This window comes from Nematolebias whitei, chromosome 1, assembly GCF_014905685.2.
Source record: "Nematolebias whitei isolate Nwh7 chromosome 1, NemWhi1, whole genome shotgun sequence".
In the NCBI taxonomy this organism is placed as follows: domain Eukaryota; kingdom Metazoa; phylum Chordata; class Actinopteri; order Cyprinodontiformes; family Rivulidae; genus Nematolebias; species Nematolebias whitei.
In genome coordinates, this window is record NC_056498.1 from 57,695,818 (window position 1) to 57,723,092 (window position 27,275).

The 27,275-nt window shown below is 40.3% G+C and overlaps 1 protein-coding gene across 1 annotated transcript; it reads left to right on the forward strand.

Moving 5' to 3' along the window:
* Window positions 1-2,725: 2,725 nt before the first annotated feature.
* stox1 (storkhead box 1) lies at window positions 2,726-27,090 on the forward strand. The gene is made up of 4 exons (XM_037685771.1): window positions 2,726-3,193; window positions 22,996-23,148; window positions 23,654-26,222; window positions 26,702-27,090. The coding sequence occupies exons 1-4, from the start codon at window positions 2,860-2,862 to the stop codon at window positions 26,853-26,855; spliced, it is 3,210 nt and encodes a 1,069-aa protein (XP_037541699.1). The 5' UTR covers window positions 2,726-2,859; the 3' UTR covers window positions 26,856-27,090.
* Window positions 27,091-27,275: the final 185 nt, after the last annotated feature.

A 27,275-nucleotide genomic window follows, 5' to 3' on the forward strand; every position in this document is an offset into this window, starting at 1 on the left:
GAAGTACAGAACGCATGCTTTATGTTGAGAGGGAAATGTTGCAAGCAGGTAAAACACTCCTAATTTGTGAAAGACGGTAGTGGTAGTATCATGGTTTGGACTGTTTGAATGTGGCGTTGCTGGTCATCAACGATGAAGCAATGGATGAGTTGATTATAACAAACTGTCCGAGAAAACCGTTTCTGGGCTGGATCATATGAGAAAAGGTCGACATTCAGCAAAAAATATAAAAATAAAGTTAAAATCACCTCCAAGGTTACTGAGTTTTAAAACTTTTTTAAAACAAATGCATCCTAAATGTATTGACTTCAATATGTAAAATCTTCAAATGGGACAAACCAACCTACCGTATTTTTTCAGACTATAAGACGCACTTAAAATCCATTATCAGTGAGCGTTATAATCTGGTGCGCCTTACAGTCCGAAAAAATACGGTAAATCGTTGTCCTGCAGGGTGAGATTAACAATAACACTTTTAAATATTAACATTCACGTACACGCTATCAGCACGCACCTGGAACAGAAACCAATTTAAACACTTGATTTCACTTATTAGAAATGCTTAAAATCTTAAACCACTTCTACAAAATATATGAATAAACCATTAAATTGGGGGAAAAGACCCAGGTTTTCTCGACTCGATGCGCTTCCTGGAACATACCGGTATGATTCATCCTGTGGAGGCTGAGGTGATGTACCATGGGAAGCGTAATATCCTGTTCCTCCAAAAGCTTTCCACCACACTGAGGCCGACTGGCCCCAGGCCTATCAGGGGCCCGAGTGCTCCTGAAATTAAAGCCTCAGACCCTAGTGATATATGAGGTGTGTGTCTGTGTGTGTGTGTCAGTAAAAGCTGGGCCTAAAGGGGAGCACAGGAGGGTATGGTTCTCATTTTAGTGGCAAACACGTGTGGCTGAGGCATTTTCTTCTGCTAAGTCACTGTTGTGAAAGCAATAACTCAAGCTTCTGTCATCTCAATACAATCCTCGGGAATTTATGTCTCTCACGAGATCTCTGCATGTCACATAAAGCAGTTGGTTTTGACGTTGGTGTTAAATGATAGATGTGAGGACTTGTCATGAGGATGGAGATTCACAAATGTTTAAATACAGACTGAGCAGCTTGGAAAAAAAGCTTTAAGTTTTGTTTTTGTGGTCATAAAGGCATAAATATACTGTAAATACAATTATTTTCAAAGGAAGTAGTAGTGTTGAGATGTCAGAGCTTGTAAAGTTTGAAAAGAAACTCTGAACTGATTTCAGTGCTTGAAAGAAAGTATTATTTCTTACTGTGTAGCCAAAGGTGTTCCACAAGGCTCAGTTTTGGGGTCATGTGTATTTGTTTTATATGCCAAGAATCCTGAATGAGAAGCATCAGATGTTACGCTGATGACACTGCAATGTACTGTTTTAAAACTTTTGTTCTTTTACAAAGCAAAGTTACAAATTTATTTATTTATTGAAAAAAAATCAAATATTTTTATTTATTAACCTTTATTTAACCAGGCAAATCTCAATGAGATTGCAAAGCTCTTTTGCATATAGGCCTGGGCTTGAAGGCAACATAACATGCATGTTTTGAACTGTGGGAGAAAACAGGAGTACCAGAAAAAAGAAAAGAAAAAATACACACACACAAACATGAGAAAAACATACAAACTCCACAGAAAGACCCCAGGTCGAAACCAGGGATTGAACCCAGGAACTTCTTGCTGTTAAGTCAATAACCACTAATCCATAGCGCTGCCAAAAACAAGCAAACTAAATCAACATATTTCCTGGATTTAGGGTTTTGCTTTTGTATTTTGGCCTTTTTGTTACTTTGTAGATATTCAGTTACGTTCTTTGCTGTTTGGTTTCTTCAGGAAGTTTTCAGCCATCGTTCTCCATGTCACTCACCTGTTCCATATTTGTCATCAACTCGCCTGCTCTTACTCAGCAATCAACCTTCCAGCAAATACACACCTTCTCTCTCTCTTCTGCTCTCTTTAGTTCATAGCTGAAATCTGCTTTTTCGTGTAGTTTTTTTTATTCTCCCTGCTGTTTTTTTTATTTTTTATTATTATAAATCACCATTACCATGAAGGGGCAGGTGAACATGCAGCACAAACTATAACAGTCAGTTTTATAGACACAGAGCTAATGTTTGGTGTGGCAGTAGCTGCGAGTGCTCCCCACTTTTGCTCCCTGTGCTACCAGACTGCTAAAGATTTTTCTTTAAAATGTTGATATGCAAGGTGAAGGCAGGAAGTCCATCCTCCCTGTGGCTATCAAACTTTTCAACTCCTCCCTCTTTAAGACACTAAAATTAATCCTGCACTACAATAAACACTTTAATGTTTCTGTCCACACCTGACCTGTTTTAGAACTTAGCTGCTGGTATTTTTATATTCTCTGTTATTTTTTTTATATCTTGTGTAATTCCTTGTTCCTTTGTATTGAAACTCTGGCACAACAATTACCTGTGGGATCAATAAAGTTTGATCTTATCTTATCTTATCTTATCTTACATGCAGTCCTTCTGTAAATAAACGAATCACTTGTATAAATTGTTTCAGGGTCCAGTTGTTTTGTCACCTTTAGGTTGTGGCTCTTTTGAAAAAGTTCAAAATAAATCACCTGTGAAGAGTGGGAGGTCCACCTGTGTGTCCCAGCAGCAGCAGACTGAGCCCTCCTCTTCATCCCTCCTCCTCCTCCTCCGTCACCAACAGGAACCAGTCGGGGTGTCCTGTCTGCCAGATCCAGGCGCACACTGGAGGAATGTCCGGCACAGTCCGCCGTGCCTTCTGTTTTAGGGGATTTCTGTCCTTCAGGATGATGGTAGCTCCCTCCTGGACTCGATAAAGTCCTCTGGAGAGACATGTCCCAGCAGCAGCGGCTCGTCCAGCTCTCCGGAGCCTCCCTCGCCGTGGTCTTCTGCCCGGACGAGGAGAGTTTACGCGCGGGCGATGGGAAGCCCGGCTGCGCTCCGGCGGCCCGCGGCCAGGAGATTTTCGCGGACTTCAAGGCGCAGAACTCGCGCAGCTTCTGGAACAAGCGGCTCGTGAAGGCCGTGGCTGAGGTGCACTTCCAGGGATGGATGGAAAACTTGGTGCTTTTCATTCAGGGGAGCGCAAACAGCCTGGAGGTGCTGAGGGAAGCGTGGATGCGCAGGGCTCTGAGGTCTCCGAAGGGATTCGTTATTAAAGCTGTGGGTATGTGAAACTCAACAACACTAAAAATCAAGTCTTACTCTGAAATATCAACTTTACAAAAGCATTTTCAGCTGCTGCAAACACCACAACCTCATCCTGAGCAACTCCACATGCGTGAGAACTGGTGTAAAATCTAACCTCTAACTACTTGTTTACCACACTGATAAAAGTGTGTGAAAGCTATAAAGTGAGACTAACACTGAGGTGGCAGAGGGAGCCCTGCTTTTCAGATCAGATCACATCTAAAGCCAAAAGTTCAAGCTTTCCAGCAAAAGTGGAATTGGAATTAAACAGCAGGTTTGAATTAAGTGACAAAGTGGACGTTAAAAACATCGTTACCATCCGAGCCTGACAGAGCTGGCTGGAGAGTTCTTCTTAAACGTGACATCTTGTTTTGATTGCTGCCAACTGGGACTAAAATGCATCTCTGTGACTGTTTGATCAATCAGCCTCTCTTTGTTGTTGACATGGTGATGAGTTAAAGCTCCATGTAATTGCTCCCATTTTCTGATTGCGTTTCAAAGCTGTGCAGAAACAATAGGATCCCAGAGTGGAAGTCTGTGCAGCATCCTAATGACGGTTGTTAGACCTCATGATGTGAATATTCATATTCTTAAATGCATGCATGAGATGACTTACAATTCAGATTCGAAGCTTTTTCTACCTGCTGACTGTGTGTCAGCCCTGCCAGGTTGAGAAGTGCACCGACAAGTAAATGGAGGAATGTGCAGACCACACAAAGGGAGTCCCTCGGAGGGCGTGGAGTGACGAAGGAGGAGGGGTGGGTGAAGCAGAGGATAACATGCCATCCCCACTGTGAGACAGTTTGGGGCCCTGAGCTCCGACTCGGCTCACAAGACACCATATGGGTCAAAGGTGAGGCCGAGCTTAGTCTGGAGCACGATGTCGGCTGCACAGGTGCACACATACATGGAGAGAGGTGCAAAGTAGGTTCTATATATGTGACCCGTGCTGGATAAATAAATCAGGATGACAGGACTTCAGTTCAAAATGAGTAGAAATATTGATTTTTGCCCAGATTTGCATTAAAACGAGTCCTTAAATGCACCATCTCATTTGAAATAGCAGATATTTTCCCCTTTCTCATTAAATCAAAGTTTTCTGCCAGGTGTGTCTTCTGAAATAACCTTTAGTCTCACAATCCTTATAATTTTCTTTAAAGGTAGCTATTTTTCTCTGCCAGGAAATCCCTTCTTATAATGTTTGACATTTGATTTGTTTTTCTTTGAAGCTTACCCTTTTTTAAATAGGGCTGGAATAACATCATTCTAGATGTAAAAATTGTGTTTTCTAACCAGCAAGCTTGTAAACAAAACAAGCTTGTTGCTAAACAGGCGATGAATTGCCAAATTTCAACAAACTACGTATCATTTTGACGCTTTTGAGATGGCGAATTTGAAAAAGGATAGCTCCACATGTGTGGACATGTCAATTGTTTATCTTCTTAATGGTCGTTTTTGAGAAATAATTGTTTAATAGGCCTGAAAAACAACTATTAGCCCCTAGCAAACATACTTTGTGTTCTATGACTGTTATACAGCTTATAAGCTACGAACTGTTTATTTGACAGAACATCAGTTTCAAAAACCGCCGTTAAACAAAACGTTCACCTCGCAACGCAGCAATTTGTACATAAATCCACACGGACAGGTTGTCGGAGTCTGGTTTACGGCCTCCTCAGCGAGAACCGCTCAGCAGTGAATCACCGAACAACCGACTGCAGTCGCTCGTCCGTTACCAGGATTAATGTCTCTCCGTTTCACAGCCGGTCAGGGACTGTGAAAGTCGGACTCCTGGATTGATATCAGGCGTAGACTTGAAGGCCTTGACATTGTCCCGACATAAAACCATGAGCCGGCAAACAGAAATGTTATGAGTTATGGGCTACGGTGAATTTTAAACAGCCATATGTCCTTTCCCAGGACACAGCAAGGTTGCAACATGTTTTTTTTTTTTACTGCTAAAAGTTAAGTGGCTAATTCAGAGGGATGTTAGGCTGAAACTAGCCAGATGTGGTTAAAAGTCGGCTGACCCTTCAGCCAAACAAACATCCACTTTAAGATGAGAAGACTTCTACTAGTCCTGTCATGGTTATCAGGGTTACAGCAACCTGAGTCTACACAGACTGTTGCTCCATCATCCGCCTCCTCTGAAGGGAGAAATGCAAGAAAGGCGGTGTGGAGATTGGGAAAGGCTGTGGCTAGGTAACCAGGCAGGGTAAAGAATTGGTCTGTTATCGTTGTGGGAATGGGCCCCACTGGTACTGAGAATGACCTCTGCCGCTTCAAACCTTGGACGTCTGCAGGGTTCCTCAATCTTCTTTGTTTGCTTTGTCTCCCCATCCATTCTCAGGATCATGTCAGTAATGAGCAGCGTGAGGAGCGTTAGCATCCTGTGCTCCGACAGGCCTAACTGTACCGTGAACGAGCGTGTTTACGGTGAGCTCCATGAGCCGATAAATTCAGACGTTTCAAACATGTGGTTTCCCGAAAGAAAGCGCAACATCTGAGAAGTTTTTTTTTTTTTTCAATGAATGCAAGAGAATTGTTAGCTTTTTGTGTAATTTGCTTGAATAAATAAACTTTCTATCAAGAAAGCTCTTCACTTTTTGGTAGGCTCCAGCTAATTTCATGCTCCTTTTACACCGAAACTCAGAACAAAACAGACGAAAATTAACTGACGGAGGAAAATGTCCGTCGAATGCGAAAACAGATTTTAGTTTTACACAATGTTCTTGTGCACATGTGTCAACTATGAAGCAGGAGTTGCAATTTGTTATTTTGAAGCACGACATAACTTCTGTTTGCTCAAACAAATGAAAATACGAAACATTTCTAATTATCACCCGCCACCATGAAAGACTGGCAGCAATTGAACAAGTCCTTGAGCTTGATTGAAACTTCGCCGTGCAAGGTGATATGCATTCCTTCAAGGAATGCTTGTTTTGTTTTTGCAAGAGCATGATCCCCAAAATTAAGATTAAGACCCTTAATTCCCCCTCCTCCTCAGTTAGACTCTTCCACCCTCCAAACCAACACAGTCACAAACACAAATGTTTCAGATTAGTCTTCTCTGCAGGGCGGCTGGGGTTGCTCTGCTGAAACGTTCACAAATCTGAGAGGAATGCCGTAGACGTCCTGCACATTCGGAGTCTGCGGAGGTGGTTCTGAGTTCTGACACTTGACTGGTGTGAGGTTTTCTTGGGGCCTACAGGGTGGAGGCCCCGGGGAGGGACCTTGCTGCAGGGATTATATATCCCAGCTGGTCTGGAAGTGGCTCGTAATCCTCCAGTAAAGAGAGAGAAGGAAGAAAGGATGCGTCTGCCAACCACGTGGTGGTCTGGTATTATGATAATTGGCGTCCACGATAGCGAGACTGTTGATGATACGCTACACTCACCAGGCAGGACTGATCAGTCACTGCATCGGCTGCTTATTTCTTGCACAGTGTTTTATTTGTCAAAGAAGTAACACCATCTTTATATCCAGGCTCTCCCGTTGAAATCAGAGGCGCCATGATGACATTAGCTGCTTCTGCATTATTTAGTTACAGTTGACTTTTGTAGCAGGATGAGCATGGAGGTGAAGCATTTATATGTAGCCAGCCGTTGGTGTCAAGAGGTTTCCTGCATCCTTCCTGCAATCATCTCATCTAAACAGCACGCTGGGTGAGTTTCCTCCCTTTTGCCATGGAAAACACTCGGTATGCAGTGAGGTTTTGGAGCACTGAAGCATGTCTATGCTAGACCTGTCATTTATGTATGTTTCATTTACTCACCATAAGGTGGTGAACCATTCCTTAAATGCTTCATTTAGATTTTTTTTTGGCTCATTTCCAGAGCTCTGCCCCTGCAAGCTTCATTTCTGCTTTGTACTTTTTTTTTTTTTTACTTGAAAGTGTGTGTTTTCACACAGAGGGTGTTGCCTTTCATGAGAGTGTTTTGTCACAGTTTTAAAGCACTCCACTAATGGTCATAACTCTTCCAGATGTTGGCTTATTAACCATGACACCCCTTGCTGAGTCCTAGCAGCTTTAAATGGCCCACCCTGTCCTAACTAAGCGGCGGGGGTCAAAGGTTAGAGCCTTGTTGCGAACGAGCCGCCCCGAGGCAAACAGCAACTTAACATCTGTATCCAGGTGTTGTCGCTGACTGGGCAGTTCTGTTTCCATGTAAAGTTGTATAAATGCTATATAAATGACATATTTATCTTTACAGAATATATTATTGTCACAAAGCATGTACATGTTTAAATCAACATTAAATTTACTTTGACATTTGCATCCCAACTACTACTAATATTCATAAAGTCGGATCTTTTACACACACGAGTCATTGAATGAATGGCTTTTGATTCAGGCGATTCTTTAACAAATTTCTTTCTTTGTAAACACATGATGCTTTATACCTTTTTTTAATTGTCAAACTAAGGTGCTGTAACTGAAACATTCCCAGTCAAATCTTCATTTAATCAAACTCCAAGAGGGATTAAAAGTGGAAATTAAAAGTGACGCTCAGCACAAACTAATTTAAGTCACATAAAATCAGCATCAAACTAAACTATAAATGACAGAAGCATTTCCTGAAGGGGTGCATGCCACCCACTACCTTGCATGCCCAAGTTTTAGACAGTTTTCACACAATCTGTTAGAGTTTAGTGCAGAGCTATGTATTCAACTGGCGGCCCGCGGGCCATTTCCGGCCCACAGTGACTTCAATCCGGCCCACTTCATTAAAAAAAATAAATAAATAAAAATAAGTTTTTTGCAGGGGTTCTGGGTTTGGGTTCTGTTTATTGCAGTTATGATTCAGTATAATAAAATAAACAAATTTCAAAGGTAACAGATCATTGTAAACTGTGCTTTATTTACATAATGGTTTTAATTGCTGGATGTCCGACCCCCGCACTGTGAGCTTTCAGAAACTAGCCCTGGCTTAGTGTGTGTGTTAGGGAATACTGTCAGCTACTAACTCACCAAGTTTTAAAAACACTAGATATTTTTATATCGTTAATTCTGAATTACAACTTATTTGGAGTCTCCTAAAGTTCATTAGCTGCGTTAGCCATCTTGAGTCATGTTGACTCGAAAAGTTATCAATTATAGACATATATTCACTCAATGATTACTTTCAGAGAGTTTCATTAAAATCTGTCCAGTGGTTTGAGATATTTTGCTAACAGACAGACAAACACACACGTGCACACAGTCAGAGGCAATTACCTAAGTGTCCACCTTTCATGACATCTGGCAATAATAAACCAGAAAAGTCATCATAAACATTGTTGGGAACAATCGGTAATAAATTTACAGGAAAAAAAATGTCTAAATTTGTTTAGTGACACCAGATTTTTGATTTTGTTGGTGTGGTACTAACTGAAGTATCAATATGGGTAATGTGTACTTCAACTAAAGTATACATTACTTTTAGTAATTAGGCTATATACATCTTTTCACACATTTAACTCATGAACCTCTGGATTAGACTGTGTTCTCAAAGGAGTTAGTCTAATATAAATTATACTCATAAGTATTTTTATTCATTGGAGAGTATTGATAATTATATCTGACCCTAGTGTTTTATATTTAATAATTTTAAAAAAACCATTTGTCCAAATAGCACACACCTTGCAAGCCTCTCCCAATGTTGTGTCTGCATTTATTTAAGTGACTTCAATACATGAGAAAATTTGACTTTTTTTCCTCAAATGTGATCTACTACTTTTGCTAAGACTGCACTTAAGCCCATCATCTGTTTGCCCCATCCTCTCACTGAGCAGGAGGTTCACTCCTGATGTAAGTTAGGTCTGTTAGACTCTGAATGGACTCAAACGCAGAGTTAAACCCTCCATGTTTGGTCGAGTGGACTCATGCCAGCAATAACAGCTGAGGAGTTACCTCTTCATCCTTCAGATTAAACACCCTGTCAGCAGCCGCTTTCCCTTACAAGACTGTTCTTTTGTCTCATTGGCACAGGTATCAAAATTTATTGCATTTGAATTGTGTTTTTCTGTTTCTACACGTGAGGTTTTCTTTGTGTGAATATTGATAAGTGTACGAATGATAGCAGAGGCTGTTATTGTATTTCAAGTGTGAAAGGCTCTTGAAAAGTAAACCTAGAAGAGTGCGGGGACCAGTGGTCATAAAAAGTGACGTATCACATGGCAGATATTGGATGGGAGCTCTGCTCTGCTGCGATAATAAACACAGAAATCTGCTGTGCCTTGAGCCCAGTTAAACAGGAGGAAATGGGTTTCATCTGCAACCAATGACTGCTATCACTCTTGATTAATGAGTGCTGGAAACCCTAGTGTGCATATCTATGTATCTATGTTTTTGTGGGGAGGTGTGAGCAGAGAAATGCCTACATCGTCCAAGCAGCGAGTCCCTGGCTGCACCTTTAATGCATGTCCTTCCCTTGCTTTCTGTCTCCTACGCTTTTGTTTTTCTTTTGAGCACTTTTAAAGACCACAAGAAAGTTCATTACCACTACAAGAGATGGAAAAGCACAGAAATGCACTTCATGGGCATTTAAAACTGTCTACAGCAGCTAGACAAAGAAATGAGGCCAAACACTAAGCCTTGGGGAACGCCTTTTGTTAAAGATAAAAAAGGCTGAATACAGGGCACACTATTCCACTGATGTAACACAGCAAAGTTGAGAAGCAAGCCTTAAAACGGGTAATCCTACAAACTTTAGTGAATGAGTGACAATCGTTTACCAAGGAACAGAGCAGCGCAGTGGAGACTTTTGTCCACCTGGGACTCTGCAGCATATGTTGCCATGTTTGTTTTTGTTGAAACTCAGGATAAAAAGTTAATATTCACTCAGAGCTAGTCATACTTAGTAAAAGTATATATTTTATGTGGAGGAAACATCAGATTTGTTGATGTGTTTCATATGTGCTAAAGATTTGTGATGTGTGATCACAGTTGGACTCTCCTCACTGGCACAACTCCCCACCTCCAACAGAGGCGGTGTTTTGCATGGCAAATGTTTCTGGGAAGCATTTTGGCTGCATAAAAACTTTGTTTTATTATTTTCACGCAAACATAGTCTTTCATTTTCACTGGGACAAAGAATTGCCTCATAATCGTATAAAAATGAAAGCTCACTATAAAATAAAATTTTAAAAAATCACAGAGCCAGGGTTTTCCTGACTCACTTGTTTTTACCATACCGTCCTCATCTATACCATTCATTAATATAAAATCCTGCCATTACTTAAATTTTCTGCAGATATTATATTTATGTGTTCAGCTTTAAAATTAGTGGATGTCTTGAAAAATGTTTTCTCCTCTGATTGTCTCAGTGATTATGTGAGATCACGCACACTTATGAAGTAAGTTTGTTTTGTTTAAATTAAACTTAGCATTCCTTAAAAGAATGCATATAATCTACCATTGTGCATTCCAAAGTTTTAAATTAATATTTTACATGATCAGTTTGTGCTCAGAACATGTATTGGAGATGACTATTGGATACTACCACACATAATTTTAGCTCACAGTATGTACATTGACTGAGTTATTGCCATTTTTGGGTTAACTAAGATTAACTGTGGAGGACATCTTTAATTCAATTCAATTCAATAAAAAAATTTTTTTTTAATTAATCCCAAAGGAAAATTAAATGTTATAACACGTTATCCTCATTGCTGATGGCCGTAGGCAGGAAGGATCTCTTGGATCTGAAGAAACTGGCTGCAGATGCCATCTGATCCGTCCACCCAGACTCGGCTGGCCTCTCTGTTACTGGGCTGCAGGACCGTCCAAATGCCAGGCAGAACTCCTCCGAGAGCGATGGCCACTCCTTCCAGCAGCCTGCCAAGCTCCTCGTTGCTGTGGACAGCCAGCTGCAGGTGCCGGGGGACGATCCCAGTCCTGCTGCTGTCACGAGCCGCGTTTCCTGTTAGTTCCAAAATCTCATCAGGCACTCGAGCACAGCAAGCAGGGAGACGAGAATGCATCCACGGCGCCTCCTTTTCAACTCATTTGAGATTTGGGGCTGTAGCTGAGATATTATTTGAGATTTTGAGATGTTGATCAGCTGCTCCTGGTTGTAAAATAAACAGCTTGTTGTTATGGTTACGCATCATAACAAATGTCCAAAACTAAAAAAGTTTCAGTAAAAATCCTTCCAGCTGCACAGCATCCGATACCAGAGGAAACAATCATCCAAAAAAATGTGCTTTACATCCAGAAAAAGAGGAATTAAAGTTTCCAAAAGCAAAATCTCTGAATGAAAGTAACAGAGCCGCTCCAACATGCAGCCACATTGAGCGGCGCAATTCTATAACTTTATATTAAAATTATATTATTATTAAATTAAATGTATTATTATTTATATTTAAACTGGATTGAATCCTAAAGTTAATCAGCCAGCAATTATGGTAAGTTTCATTAAAGATTAAAGAGATATTTTGCTAACATACAAATGAACAAAAACACTTGAACAGTTGCATATTGGTCTGTCTGTCATCGTAAGCAAAGATCTGGTGCAGTGAAACTTAATGTTGCACCTTTGTTACTATGTTATAGTCTTTATTTACATCTGTTCCGTAGCTTCAAGATAAATGTATATTTTGTCTTTAAATAGGTTTAGCAAAACTTTAACAAAGCTACTTTTGAGTGAAATATTGGATTTTAAAGCTAAAAGCAAAAAGCCGATCTATGGAAATGATTTGTACAATTTTTTTTCTTTCCTGAAAGCACCACAAGACAGCACTAATTGCTGAAATATTTGCTCCTGTTGTTTTATCTTTTCTTTGGATGGCATTTCAAACTCTGCCCTGAAAAGGTTAAATGTGTGTGAGCATAAAAAACAGAGTGCATTTAAAACAGCATCAAAGGACTAAAACAACTGCAGACCTTACCATTCACCACAAAACATTCAAACTCATCCTGGGGCATTAGAGAAGAAAGCAAAGGTTCGGTGGAGCAGAATTATCACCAGCAGACCAGATTTGTCTTTGACTCCATAAAAGCAGATGAGATCCAGATACGAGGCGTGGCCCATTAGGTCTAAAGAGGTTTGAAATAAAGAGTTGGGGTCCTGCGGTGCTTTTAATGTGTCTGCTGGCATGCATGTGTTGGTGTCCTGTTACCAATAAGTCGGTTTGGACTTCTGGGTCTTTGCAACAGAACGGAGTCCTGTCTGCCTTTGCAATTGTTGCTGCTCGTTTGTTAAAACACCTGGACAGTGTAGGGCTTAGCACATTAGCTCTCAAGTCGTAAATTGGATGTTTAAGATCGTTTTTATTGTGAACTCTGGGTAATAATTTTTTTTTCCCTTTAATTGACATTACAGCTGGAGCGGGCTTGTGTGTAGTGGAAGATAAATTCTAAGTTTTAGTTTGAGAAACTGCAGTTTCTGTTTTTTTTTTTCTTCTTCCAGCTTTGTACCCCATTTGGCAAGTGGCTTCCATAGTAAAGGTTTCCACGGTGACAAGAGTCAACACAAACTCGCTCTGTGCTTCGATTCATTGCCCAAACTTTTAGCTCGTGAATGCTTTTTTTTGGTTGTTGTGGATTTTTGTCATCTTCCCAACAGCTGTTTCCTTTAAATGTTGCATTCAGGCGTCTGCGTTCGTACCCTGACAAGTTTATAAATGAAGCCGTTCACCAGCGCAGTGATTAAACAGAGGAGTGTGAATTTTCCTGTTTTCCTCCCACCTCAAGGCCCCAATTAATATTTAAACACTTGCGCTCTGAGATGTTGACCCATCCACTGGTCTGATTAAATATTTACCCAGTGTCCCAAGGTTTGGACTGAAATGCTGCTTTTATTGTTGGGAATCAATCAATAAGGTAGTAAAATGAACAGACGTGCATGTTTTACTGAGTTTTTAACAGATGCAATCTTCTGGCAGTGCAGTAATTCTGTTTTTTTCCTTCTTCCGTACATTTTTTTGCAATACTACTTCTGCATACTTTAGACACTCGCATATCAGTTTAGCTCAGGGCTATTCAACTGACAGCCTGGGGGTCAAATCAGGCCCACAGATGGACTCAGTTCGGTCCACCAATGGGTTCATTTTTAAATAAAACTAGATTTTAAACCATAAAAAAAAAACTCACTTAATGACAATAACTGCTGGATTTCCAGCTCCTGAGATCTTGGCTTTCAGTAACTGTGGCCTCCTGAGCAATTTACATGAATAGTCCTGGTTTAGCTCATGCGACAGATTGGTGATACGACTTGTTTAAGGTAACTTTTCAACATTTTAAACTTTATTTACAATTTTAAAGCCAGTCCGTTTCTTTTGCTTTTAACAAGCCTTTAAAATTTTTTAGTCTTTTTTATAACGCATGGCTTTAAGCTAGCCTTTTAGTACAAATAGCCGTTAGCTGACCTTTTGCTACTTTTAGCTAGCATTTTGCTTCCTTAGCTAGTGTTTTATACCTTTAAGCTTTTAGCTAACATTCTGCTTCTTTTAGCTTTGACATCTCCATTTAAGCTACATTCAGCAATCAGCACTGACACTGCATTTTAACAAAAACATAATTTATCTTGTTAAATGCGTTCTACAGCGGATGTTTATTGTAAAAATCTTCTGTAATGTTGTGTGAAATGGGCTTTCAGAGAGGAAGGGCGGGAAAGAGCCGTGTTGTTCTGGTTGTTGAGATATTTTGGGGTGCTGGTGCTTTCTGAAGGGATCTTTTCATCAAGTTTATTGCATCATTTAACTGCAACGCCCACATCTGTGTGTTCTTTGCAAGTGAAAGACACAGACTCGTAAAGCTCTTTTAAAATCTCCGTCACACACGTACGCAGATGGGAGGTTGGAATAATGGATGACCATTCAGCAAAAACACTTAAAACCAATGGACGTGGTTGTGGAAGTGAGTTAGGACAAAATAATACAGCTAACATCTACTCCCATTACACAAAATCTGACTGTATGAATGTTTGACATTGTCTTGCTGCAGACCTAACTCAAATCTTGCATGTTCAATCTGCAGATGCACTGAAGCATGCCTCTCACAAGGTCCCAGTCAACAGGAGACAGGGAGGGGCTTTGCATTTCATCAGCCTGAATGCCATGCAGTGTTTTCCTGATGAGGGAGAGAGGAGATTACACAGTTTGCTAAATGGAATCCGGGAGATTAAACGATAGCAGGATGTGATAAGACGTCTATGTTTGAAGGCACAAGCCTTCCAAGAGGCCGAGTAACACATGCCTGCTATTTCAGCTAGATTTTACCTGCATGAAGGCCAAGGGCTCACTTCATCTCTTTATAACATGATTATTGTAATGCAGCAATGTAAAGAGCATTTATAACAACAGACAGAGGGGCTCTTGTTGACCAAACGAACAGCATGGGGCAGAAATGTTGAACCTGTTGCAAAATACTGGCGACAACTAACAGAACCAGCGGTGCATTACCCTTAAAAATATTACCATATTTTTTGGACTATAAGGTGCACTTAAAATCCTTTAATTTTCTCAAAAATTGACAGTGAGCCTTATAATCTAGTGTACCTTCTAGTCCGAAAAATGTGGTAAAGGTCCCATGGATATAAAGCTATAGACAAAGTACCTTAAAGTACAACCCCACTAATGGTCTTGTTCCACAACATCTCTGATAAGCTAACTAAAATGTGTTTTTACAAGACATTACGGTGTCAGCATTCTCTTGAAGAATAGCTAAGAGAAAGATTTTAAATTGAACATATAATTTACAATATATATATATTTTTTAATTTGTTATTGATGCTTTTGTTTTTTGTGAAGTTAAAGGAATAATAATTGTTCATCTACTATAGTTAACTTAAATAGATACTACGTATATTTATGGATAAATTTAAAGGAATGGTTTTCCCAGCTAGGGACTCGGCTGTTGTCTGCGAATCCGTTTAAAAAGAGGCTGGAAACTGGGTTCAACGTGTCCTTGGCAAGTGAGTGAATCCCAGGCTGCACCTGATCTGTGAATCAGTGTGTGTGAATGAAGCGGTGCAGTTTGTTAGGCCTCGCAGCAAACAAAACCCTGGGGCCTCTCTGCGAGAAGTTTGCATGTTCTACTCAAACGTGCACAGGTTTTCTGAAATAAATACTATTTTTTGAAATTGTTTTGCTAATCTGCTCTGCTACCGTTAGCTTTCCAGTTTTTTATTTAATTTTAACTAACGTGTAGCTCGTTTTATTTGTTGCATCAATTTTGTTGCTCTTTTTGCATTTTAGTGTCTTTTTATAACATACTGTTTTGTAATATTATTATCTGTTTTACTAATTCAATTGTTACCATTTATGTTGCAAGATTTAACTACAGATTAGCTCATTGTAGGGTAACTCTTTTGGGAATTACTTTAATCAACATTATTGCAAACAGTAGCTTCTATTTTGGTAAATTTTAGCCACTTGTGCTAATTTTAGCATATGTTTTGTAACTTTTAGATTATTACCATTCATTAAAATTTTCATCTGCCAATTTTTACTTCACGTATTGTTTTGCTAATATCAGCGTCTGTTTTGCTACGTTTAGCTTTACCATTTGTTTAGCAATGTTAGCTCCTTAGCTGTTAGCCATAGCTAAAGTGGTTCAAAACATCAAAGTTCATGCTCAATAATCCATGTACAGTATCTATTTTGGTATGTTTAGCTACTGTTTTGCTAACTTTAGGATATATTTTGTAACGTTTCAATATTGTTTCTCTAAGATTGTATATGTTTTGCTAATGCTAGTTTGGCTAATGCTAGCTACTGTTTCACTGTTTTTAGGTTGTGTTTTGTTCATTTTAGCCTCATTTCTGCTCGTCCTAACTTAAATAATTCAGTTTTAGCTTCTTCAGTAAATGTCAGCAGTCCTTCTCAGCATTCAGAATCTTTACTAAATAGCTTAATAGCAAGGTAAATTGTTTGGGTCACAAGTATCAAATTTTATTTTATGGGTCAAAAGCAGAAAAATTCAGTAACCACGGCTGCATAGTGTGGAGTATTATTTTTCTACTGAAAGACTGACTGTAACACAGTCACATGTAAAACGGGATTCATGCAGCCTCAAAGCTTGCTAAACACCACAGCCATGAGAATCCATGTGGCACTGATCAGAGTCAGCTGCCAACAAGATTGTAGAGGGGCTTGAATAAAGAAAGTCTCTGTCAATCACATTTCATTGTTTCCCCCCAGGCAGCAGAAAATATACAGCCTGACAGGAAGTAGTTTTGCTGTCTGCACAAGCTAAATGCCAGAGGATGTTTTCTGATTGTATTTGAATGTTTAAGTAAAATATAATACATTCCAACATCTGATTTTACTTAAAATCTTTTCAAAAGTTTTTTTTTTCTAAACCAACAACTTATAAGAGAACAAGTCTATTTACCTTAGCTGTTTCTTTCTGTGCAAAAGTTCTGTATGCATTTTGTTCGTTTGTAGCATTAGCAAAATAGCAGCGGATGACTTTAATTAACCCCGAAGAAAGTATTCATCGAATGAACATCTAGAACTGTTTAACGATTTTGGGCAACTCAACTCAAGATGGCTGCCACAGCCAACCGACCTTTAAGAACTTGTCAATGACTTTAAATTGGTAACATCAAAGTTCATGCTCAATAATCCAGGTAAATAATCCAACAATGTTCAGTCAGGTCATCTGGACGGTGTCTTTTTTTTTTGGTTGTTGTTGAGGCGTTTCGTCCTTCATCAGTCCGAGGAGCCACCTCGTGATGGTGGCATGAACTTTGATGTCTTGAACCACTTTGGCTATGGCTGCCTCAGAGTAGTTGACAGGGGAGAGGGTGGGCCCCAGAAACTGGTTGGTCCACTATGGGAATGTGCTGCTTGTGGGACTAAGTTTGTTGTGGCTCCCCGGATTGATGAAGTCTTTTGGACAAAGGACAAAATGTCTCAACAAAAAAAGAAGGAAAAAAAAAAAAAGTTCAGATGACCTGAGTGAACATTGTTGGTTTAACTTGGTAAATTTTATAGATATTCTAAAATTTGGTGTGGTGGTAGCTGAGACATATCTAAACACTAATTGTGTTTATTTTATTTTTTTTATTAATTTGCCATTAACTGTTTACAGTTAACTCTGGATGTCTGTTAGCAAAATCTCACCTGAACCACTAGACCAAGGGTCTGCAACCCACGGCTCTGGAGCCACATGTGGCTCTTTGATCCCTCTGCAGCGGCTCTTTCAAGCTTTGACCAAAACTAACATGAAACTGAATTTTATTGGTTGTTATACAAGCAACAAAAAAATGACTAGTTTTAGCTGTTTTCCTGTAATTTCTTTTACAAATACTTCCTTTAACTTTTTGCTTTACGTATTTCTATACTTGATTATTTTTTTCAAAATAAAAAAAAAATAAATCACATAGGTCTGCATAATTCAAAGTTGTTTTTTTATAATAAAAAATAAAAAAAAACGATTCCCCCGCCCCTTTACAAGAATATGTTCACCTGTAGTCATGATCTCTGGGTAGTGACTGAAAGACCAAGCTTGTAGGTGTCTGTTTGCCAGCTGTGCTATCTTCTAGAGATAGGGTGAGGAGTTCAGTCATCCGGGACAAACAAACTCAGAGTAGAGCTGCTGCTCCTCCACATCGAGGAGCCAGTTGAGGTGGTCCGGGCATGTCCAACTGGGAGGAGACCCAGAGGAAGACCCACTGGAGATATCGGTATGTCTCTCTGTTGGCTTGGGACCACCTTGGAATCTTCTTGGAAGATTTGGCTCTGGAAAGAGTCCCAACAACTGGACTCTAGAGCAAGCAACGAATGGATGGATGGATGGATGGATGGATGGATGGACAAATGGACGGACGGACTCCAAGCGCTGCTTATTGCGCAAAATGTTTTGCTTAAAACTATAGCAGTAACTGTCGGTGTCTCAGAGTAGATCCTATTTGTCTGTTAGCAAAATATCTCATGAACAACTGGATGTACTTAAACAAAATCATCAGGAAATAATCATTGAATGCACACCTGCTACTAATTAGCTGTTCAGATTAATCCAATTCAAGATGGAGACTACAACTTATTGACATTAGTCAACACAAAAATGTTATAAGTCAGTCAGTTTTACAGATATTGAGGTACAATTTGGCACGGTAGTAGCTGAGAGTCAGCAACAACCCAATCAACAGATATATATATATATATATATATATACCTGTATATTATTTTTGAGGTTCAATCAGAACATTTAACTACATGAGACGATCATACTCTAAAACTCTGGGATACTATTTACATTTTCATATTTGCATGTTTTGTTTTTTTACTTGCTAATATATAAAAGTTTGCAGCAGCAGAGCAAATCCAAGTCTTGGTGCTCCTTTAAAGGGAAACAATGAGCTGCGACTTCCTCTAACTCACAAGTCCCATCCTGTTTTTGACTGTGAAGCTCCGGTCCAATTCCCCCGCCCTTCTCGTGGCGCAGAACCCTGTTGCCATGGCACCCGGCGGGTTATTCACGCCCCTCTGTAACAAAGGGTGTAATGTTGGCGTCTCGGTCTTGGGTTACAAGAACACAGAGGTCCTTTCCCTCCGGAGAGGAGCCCGTTAACAGTGACCCTCCCTGACAGTTACACCTGCTCACAAGTTCAGAAATCCTCAACCTTCTCCTTTTTCAGTCAACCTTTTCCCACAAATAAACAGACTACAGGTGTTGATTTTTCTGTGATGTTCTGTTGTTAGTAGGTGTCTGACAGGATTTTACTCGTTAAGCCAGGACATTATCACAGAAAGTGACTCACTGCAGTAGTTTATATCTTTTCTGATCTTCTGTCGGAGGTTATAAATGTTTTTTTTAGTAGACAGGCTGCAGGACGTTCCTATAGGAAGTTAAAATAACAAGGAGTAAAGTCAGCAGCTCTAATTCTTTGCTGAAGGCAACTGATATTAAGATATCCGATCCGAGGTTTATCCAGCTTACAGTCTCAGCTGAGGGAGCGCAGATGTTTTTTTTAACAATCCTTTGGATCAGGTTAATTAAAAGTACCCCTGTCTGTACGCCTAATGAGCTTAAAGTGTGCGGATATTTTATCTTAACTGAGTTCTTATCTGTGGCTTTCAACTTAACGTATACATTTTGTTTAACACATTTTACTTTAGCTTTTACGTTAACAGACAAAACTAAAACATTATGTCCTTTAGTTAAAAGTTGGGCTACGCGTGTCAATTTTGCTTTTTGTCAGTCAAATCTTCCAGCACCATCTGTGGTCGTAACAAACCTGTGCATAAGAGAGAAAACTGGTTTTACACGTGAAGCTGTACGAATCCGTAGACTGGCTCTGATCCGTCAGTACCTGTGTGTCGTCTTAGCTCGATTAGTTGTATCTTTTCTCTGCCTTGTTCACAAGTGGCTGAAGTTTACATGAAGCGCGAGCCTCACAGTGTTTTTGTTAACTGCTCTCGGAGCGCTTGGGTGAATCACTCACAGTCACACGGACGTGCGTCTTAAGTCAAGTTTAAAGCCGCACATTCATAGTTCTTATACACTTCAATGCAGGAAATGACACATCAATAACAACAATAAAGTTAAAGTTCTGTCTTATGTACTGTATCTTAATGAGTGCATCTGTAGGAATTTTACACTCCAGTTGCATCATTTGTGGCTCATCCCCTATTTTGACCTCATTCCATTTCTCATTGCTGCCTTGTAGCTGATTAACTCAAACCAATTTTCCAGTCCTGTGGGTGAGGTTGTGTGCATGCCCTTGTATCTTGGCGTTCACTTTGTTTGTGGTAAGCCAACCCGCATGCTAATTATTCATTAACAAAGAGTCTGGCTTGTTTTGGTGCTTTACGACACCCAGTCTTGTGTGTTTTAATTGCAGGTTAAGATAGATGTATTGCCAAACTGCACAATTTTTTAACCTTTGACCTCTTATAAAGTATTCAAAGTCAGTTACATGTTTATTTCTAATAAAATCTTTAAACAAAGTCTTCTTGTGTGATGGATTTCTGCATGAATGTCTTGATGTGATGTCTGGGTGTTCATTTATCTGGAGAATTAGCAACGTAGCCCATGAACCACTAGCTGGGTTGTAATCAGACTCTGAAAGTAATCACTAAAAAACATAAACTGATTAATGTTTAGCATTCAAGAGGGCCGCCACAACTATTTGACCTTAACCAACACAAAAATGGTGAAAAAGCTGTCAATTTTAGAAAAAAAAACAAAAAAAAAACCTGGGGTTGTGGTGGATGAAAGTCCTTCCATCCATCCATTATCTTTTACCCGCTTCTTCCATTTTGGGTCACGGGGGTCGCTGGTGCCCATGTCCAGCAATCACTGTGCGAGGGGCGGGGTACACCCTGGACAGATCGCAAGTCCATCACAGGGCCACCTAGAGACAAACGAGACAAACAACCATTCACTCTCTCACTCACACCTAGAGACAATTTAGAGTTACCAATCAGACTAACATGCATGTTTTTGGTCTGTGGGAGGAAACCGGAGTACCCGGAGAAAACCCACGCATGCACGGAGAGAACATGCAAACTCCACCCAGAAAGGTCCCTGACCGGGGTTTGAACCAGGGACCTGCTCGCTGAGAGGCAGCAACTCTACCAGTTGCACCACCTTGCTGCCATGGCTGAAAGTCCATCCATCCATCCATCCATCCATTATCTTTACCCGTTTATTCCATTTTGGGTCACGGGGGTCACTGGTGCCCATGTCCAGCAATCACTGTGCGAGGGGCGGGGTACATCCTGGACGGGTCGCAAGTCCATCACAGGGCCACATAGAGACAAACGAGACAAACAACCATTCGCTCTCTCACTCACACCTAGGGACAATTTAGAGTTACCAATCAGCCTAACATGCATGTTTTTGGTCTGTGGGAGGAAACCGGAGCACCCGGAGAAAACCCACGCTTGCATGGAGAGAACATGCAAACTCCACCCAGAAAGGCCCCTGGACCGGGGTTTGAACCAAGGACCTGCTCGCTGAGAGGCAGCAGCTCTACCAGTTGCGCCACTGTGCTGCTGGCTGAAAGTCATTCCCAGCAAATTCTTTGGTGCCAACGCATGATCTAATCACTGCATGACTATGGGGTGCCGTTTGTAAAGTTACAGTTAAAAATTAACAGCAATATTTTGGTATATTTAGCCTTTCATAAGAACAAAAGACTTGGGGTTTTTTTCTCAGTCATATTTTAACCATATCATTCATACATTTATAAATGTCACAGTTCCAAACTGAATATTTAACTTAAAAGCAAAATATTTAGTTTACAATTTAAATACTTAACTTGCAAGTTAAATATTTAGTTACCAAGCTAAATCTTTAGCTCCACGCTAAACATTTAGTTTACAAACTAATTGTTTATGTTCAAGATAACTTGCAAGTTAAATATTTAGTTATCCATTATATTATAGTTAGTGAACTAAATATTTAGGTGTAAATTAAATATTTAATTTCCAAGCTAAATATTTATTATCAACACTAAATACTTATTGTCCCAGCTAAATATTTAATTTCCAAACTGAACATTTAATTTCCAAACTAAACATTTAATTTCTAAACTAAATATTTAATTTGCTAACTAAATATTTAGCTTGAACCTAAATATTTATTTCCAAAGCTAAACATTTAATTTCCAACATAAATATTTAATTTACAAACTCAATATTTAGCTTTGACCTACATATTTATTTTCCAAACTAAATATTTAATTTCCAAAATAAATATTTAATTTGCTAACTATATATTTAACTTGCAAGTTAAACATTCAGTTTTTAAATTAAACATTTAACTTGGACATAAACATTTAGTTTGTAAACTAAATATTTAGTGTGCAAGTTATGTATTTAGTTTGTAAAGTAAATATTTAGCTTTTAAATTAAATATTTAGTTTGGAACTATGACATTTATAAATGAATGACATGGTGAAAATGTGACTTTGAAAAAAATTTTTTTTTCTTCTGAAAGGCTAATAAATAAACCAAAATATTGATGTTAATTTTTGACTTTGTAACTTTATAAATGACACCCCATACATGACATCTTTTAGGTTTGACCAAAATAATTTCTTAACATCATGTGCGATGTGGATTCTGTCTATCTAGTTTTTGCCTCCTAGCATAAGGAAATTGTTTCTGCTACCATCTTCGGTCCCTAAACAGAAAAACACAAACTAATTAGTGTTATGTCCACCCAATGAGGAAATATGTTCTATTTTGCCCAACTCAATATTAAGGTTGGATGTTCCATGCAATAAGTTTTGACAAAAGGAAAAAAAAAATGCTTAGTGCGACATAACTTCGACATGTTACTTCAATTAAGTTTCTCCATGTGTGAAACTCATGCAGATTATTTTTGGTCATGAAATGTGGGGTTTCTAAAATGTCAGGATGTTGTTTTTTGGTATGGAAAACATGAAGGTGACGTGTTTTAAGTTTCTACGTTCTGTTTGAAAGTCTGAAGACGACTGTAGAGTGAAGCAGGAGGGGTTTCTAACTGTTTTTCTCATCTTCTCTGGCTCTCAGTAAGATGTTTGTGTAAGTGGCACCCCTGTGCCGTGGTGTGATATAGGGAGTGGGGGCAGGATATCAGATCTGCACAGCAGGCAGGCCTGTGGTCTTTTCTGTGGGTGATGGAATTCTGTGGTCTGTCTCGGGGCTGCTGGAATTTCAAAAGCAGTCAGGCACGGTCCATAGAAGTCGCATAAACAGACCACCACGGTCATGATTGAGAAGGTGGTTAGGACGGGAGCTTTGAGTTGTTTTTACTGGCTGCACCAGTCGGAGAGTTGTTGATCCAGGTGTTTATTTTTTCTGAAGTGAGCGAGCTCACCTGTTTCACCCGATCCTCTTCTTCTGTGTTTGTTTCAGGTGATCTGTCCCCGGTGCAGATGTCCCCGGTTCCTCAGTCCCAGTTTATACCCCTAGCCGAGGTGCTGTGCTCGGTCATCTCCGAAATGAACGCGGCCCAGATCACCGTCACCCAGGAGGCACTGATCAATTACATGAGCAAAGCCCATCCAGGTAACTCACTTACAAATGTCTTTAACTCCCATGTTCAATTAAGAGCCTTTAGTTTTAATTGCACACGTTTCCAAGACATGTTTCTAATGAGAGCAAAGTTTAGCTACTTCCAAATCAACTGGCCTTGTTACATTACAGTGCTTTGACCTTTCCCAAACATAGTGTATTAGTTTAGCCTTTTTAGGATGTATTTCTTTGGCGTTTAGTCTTTTCTCACCTTAGCATTTTTTTTTTAAACCTACTGCTATCATGTTTTTCTACATTATTTAGAGACTTTTAATTCTATTTTTACTTTACTCTGTGTCAGAATGAGGCTTGAACTTTAAGAATTATAACACTTGTACCCTGCCTTTTTTTGTAAAATGTGAAAAAATTGTTAGCTTTAAACTTCACATCAAAAACATGGAAAATTGCATATTTTGACAGCTTTTATGCCTTTAAAGTATGCACTGATTAATTTCTTGGCCACCTTTTGTCTCTAACAAACCTTGTTTTTATTTCTTAGGTATTACCATCCCCACTCAGGACATCCTCTACAACGCTCTCGGTACTCTGATCAAAGAGCGCAAGATTTACCATACAGGCGAGGGGTATTTCATTGTTACCCCTCAGACTTATTTCATTACAAACAACCTGGTTAGAGAGAAGAACTGGTGGACTTCTGATTCAACAGATGATCCTCCTTTGTCTCCTCCCATTACTTACCTTCTGAGTAATGAAATCTGTGCTGAGAACTCTCAGGCTCTCCCTGTGGCCCACTGCAAGTCATGTAGCTGTTTTAGTCCTAACCTAAATCCCTCTAATACCACAACCGAAATGGCCACTGTCCCTTCGTCCACTGTCCCTGACCAGCATTCTGTCTCTGTGTCCATAAGTGAGTGCACAGGCAAAAGCCTCAAGTGGCCCCGGCCATCAGATCACAAGCCCACGGTGCAGCATCAGTCCACCTCCACCGCAGCAGACTGTCAGGCGAGCGAGATCAGCAAAACAACCGCTACTACTAACGCCACAGGCCGGAAAGAAAAAGACAACAAACCCGGAAGGAAGTTCGGTCTCAGCTTGTTCAGGAGAAATGGAGGTAAAAAGGAAAAGCCGAAGAAGGAGTACGCATCATTTTCAGGTCAGTTTCCTCCTGAGGAGTGGCCTGTAAGAGACGAGGATGACTTAAACAACTTGCCTCGTGACCTGGAGCACGCCATTATCAAACGCATCAACCCTGAACTGACTGTGGACAACCTGACACGGCACACGGTTCTAATGAAGAAGCTGGAAGAGAGGAGGGAAAGGGGGGTCGACAGGGCGTTTGATAGGGGTCTGGATAAAGATGATAAGGGAGTCGACAAGGGAATGTCAACTGACGCCCTAACATTCTCAAAACACAGGCATCACCATTTGTCTAAAGGAGGGGGAGGAGGGAAAAAATCCTTTCAGAAGACTTCTCGCATCAAGAGAAGGGTTCACTCATCAAGAGGGAAGCAAAGGGAAAGGGAGAAGGAAAGGGAGAAGAGTAAGGCCCCCATATGTGCAGACGTTTCCCCAGATGGGGAGGATTTGATTCCAACTCGACTCAAAGTTGAAATCCTTCTTGATGAAGCAGACCAAATGGAGGAGGGTGGAACTGTCGAGGGAAAATGTCTTTATAAGAAACGCATCGATAATCCTTTCCAGACTCATCCAATCAAAGAGGCGGAAAACATCATTTCTACCAGCAGAGAGCACAGAAGACAAGAGGTGAAGGAAGGAAAGGTCACTGGGTCAGGGAGAAAGGAACGAACCAGTCACAGGTCCAAATCTTGGGACCCACATCGGGCAAAACTGATGACAGCAGATGTCGAGAACGCACTAAAAGTCCCCGTGTCTGAAGGCAGATACGACTGTGTCCAAGAGGACAACAAGCTCAACAAAGAGCTGTCTATGGACTACAGCTCAGCTTACTTACAAGGTAGCACGCTCCGAATGGATGACAAAGTTCGACATCAGGGTGAAGAAAATGGCAACGTGAATTGGGAGAGAAAAAGCAAAAATGGGAACATACAGGAGTACAAAAATGTACCAGACCAAAATCAAATCAATGATGCTGGCCCTGCTATCCAGCAATACTCCAGTAGGATTGGTGTTTCCTCTGCTCATCCTTATGAGCACATCATAAATCACTCCTATGACCCAAATCCTCCATGGCCCAAGCCCTCTTTACAGCGCAAACATTCTCTCAGACTCCTCAATCAACATGAGCTTGATGAGACTACACCTACCAATGACCAACAGGAAATTAGAGCAATCAGTAACCCTAGCCTTGAAGAACGGCCACAACTGACTCCTGAAAACATGCCCTCAATAACGAGCAGTGAAGGTTTTATAGAAGATGACTATAATCTCTATCAGAGACCAACAGAGCTGGACGATGATGCCTGTAGCTCTTTGTATCTGCATAGTGATGAGATTGCTGATGATGCAAATGATTACCAAACTGGTGTAGCAAACAATCACACTCACCAAATGGTTAGGTATGAATCTATGAATACGCAACAATTGGGACTTCACAGTCACTATTATAAAGCCACCTTTCAGCAGTCTGAAGTTGCCTTCGTGCAAAACTCATTGGACAGTGATTCAAAGGATCCGTTTCCCCCTACATCTGTGAGGGAGGCTTCCCTCAACTCCACAAGACCAGAGGTTATCTGGAGACGGCATCGCCTAAGAACTAGTAAACCACCAGCCACACAAAGTGAACCAAGCAGTGTGAGGACTTCATTGATCCAGGGGGACAAACAGCATGATTCTGTCCAAGATGTAGATGCTTCTGGGGCATGCGAAGCTGCAGACAGCAGCATCTTTGACTACTGCCAGGCTAGTGAGGTTGAATCGGACTCTGAGACTGTCCGCAAGTCGGCTGACGAAGGCGACGGTGAAAGTGCGCACTGGGCTGCCGATGCAGGACAGGAGGATGAGTTTGATGAAAAGGCTCTCCCTCAGGGCCACAAGTCCGTTCAGAAAGTAACCAGTGGAGCCAGAAAAGCAGAAGAGACTGTAGAAAACCGGAGCATCACAGGAGACAGTGGGATAGATTCCCCTCGGTGAGTCACTTTCTTTCTGTCTGTAAGATGGAATAGTTTTTAAAACACTTTTGATCTTGTAAAAACTACTAGATGTATTGGGTAATACACACCTCTTCTGCTGTTCGCCCACACACGACCGTATCGCCCTACATTTCTGAAGTGGCTTTCAGCAGTGTTGAGGTTTGTTAACCTTGGGGTTACATGTCTATGGTTGGCCTCACTCCCAAAATGCGTTTTTAACTTTTAAGGTAAATTGCAATAAAGCTGAAAAAACACCTTGTGGTCAATTATAGCATCCAGTGTTTGGACAGAAGGGAGTCATTTCTTATAATTATGTGTAATTGCTGAGCAGCACTTAAATACTCATTTAAAAATCTAAGAGGAAGAAAAGGACCTTTTTTGTGCCACTGAACTTTACGTGCACCTGGGCGTTTAGGTGGTGGAATGGAGTGTCATAAGTTTTTAAGTGGTGTATTTTGCCTCCCCCATCTCCACAGGACCCGTGTCAGTCTTGCTTCCAGCAACACTGTCATCCTTGAAGGTCTCAAGAGAAGGGGCTTTTTGCAAAACCTGGAGAAACTGCATTCGAAGAGCAGCACCATTCGACCTCAGAGCTCACTGCTACAGCTGACGCCTGTGATGAACGTATAACGGGTCCCCGCTGGAATGGTTCACACATCTGATCAGTGGAAAGAAAAAAAAACAAAAAACGTGCTTGAATCTAGTTTGGTGCCTATCCCAGCATACAACTTCAATCTGTGTAAATATGTACAGAGAAAATGTATCTTTGTAAATGAATTTTTTAAGTACTCAGCTAGATTTACCTTCATATACTTGTGTATAAATGCAAGTGTTCTCCGTTAATATGCCTAAAAGATTAAAGTACACAGCAAATAATGTTTGATTGTCCCATTTTCTTGACTTGTAGCAATTACTAATAAAACTATATATATCCACCAATGTCTTTTTCCCCACGTGCTGGAGCTCCATATTTTATTTGTTCTACAGCTTAGTCTAAAACTATTTATAGCCCACTACTTAAGGCTACCAACAATGTAATACTACAGAAAA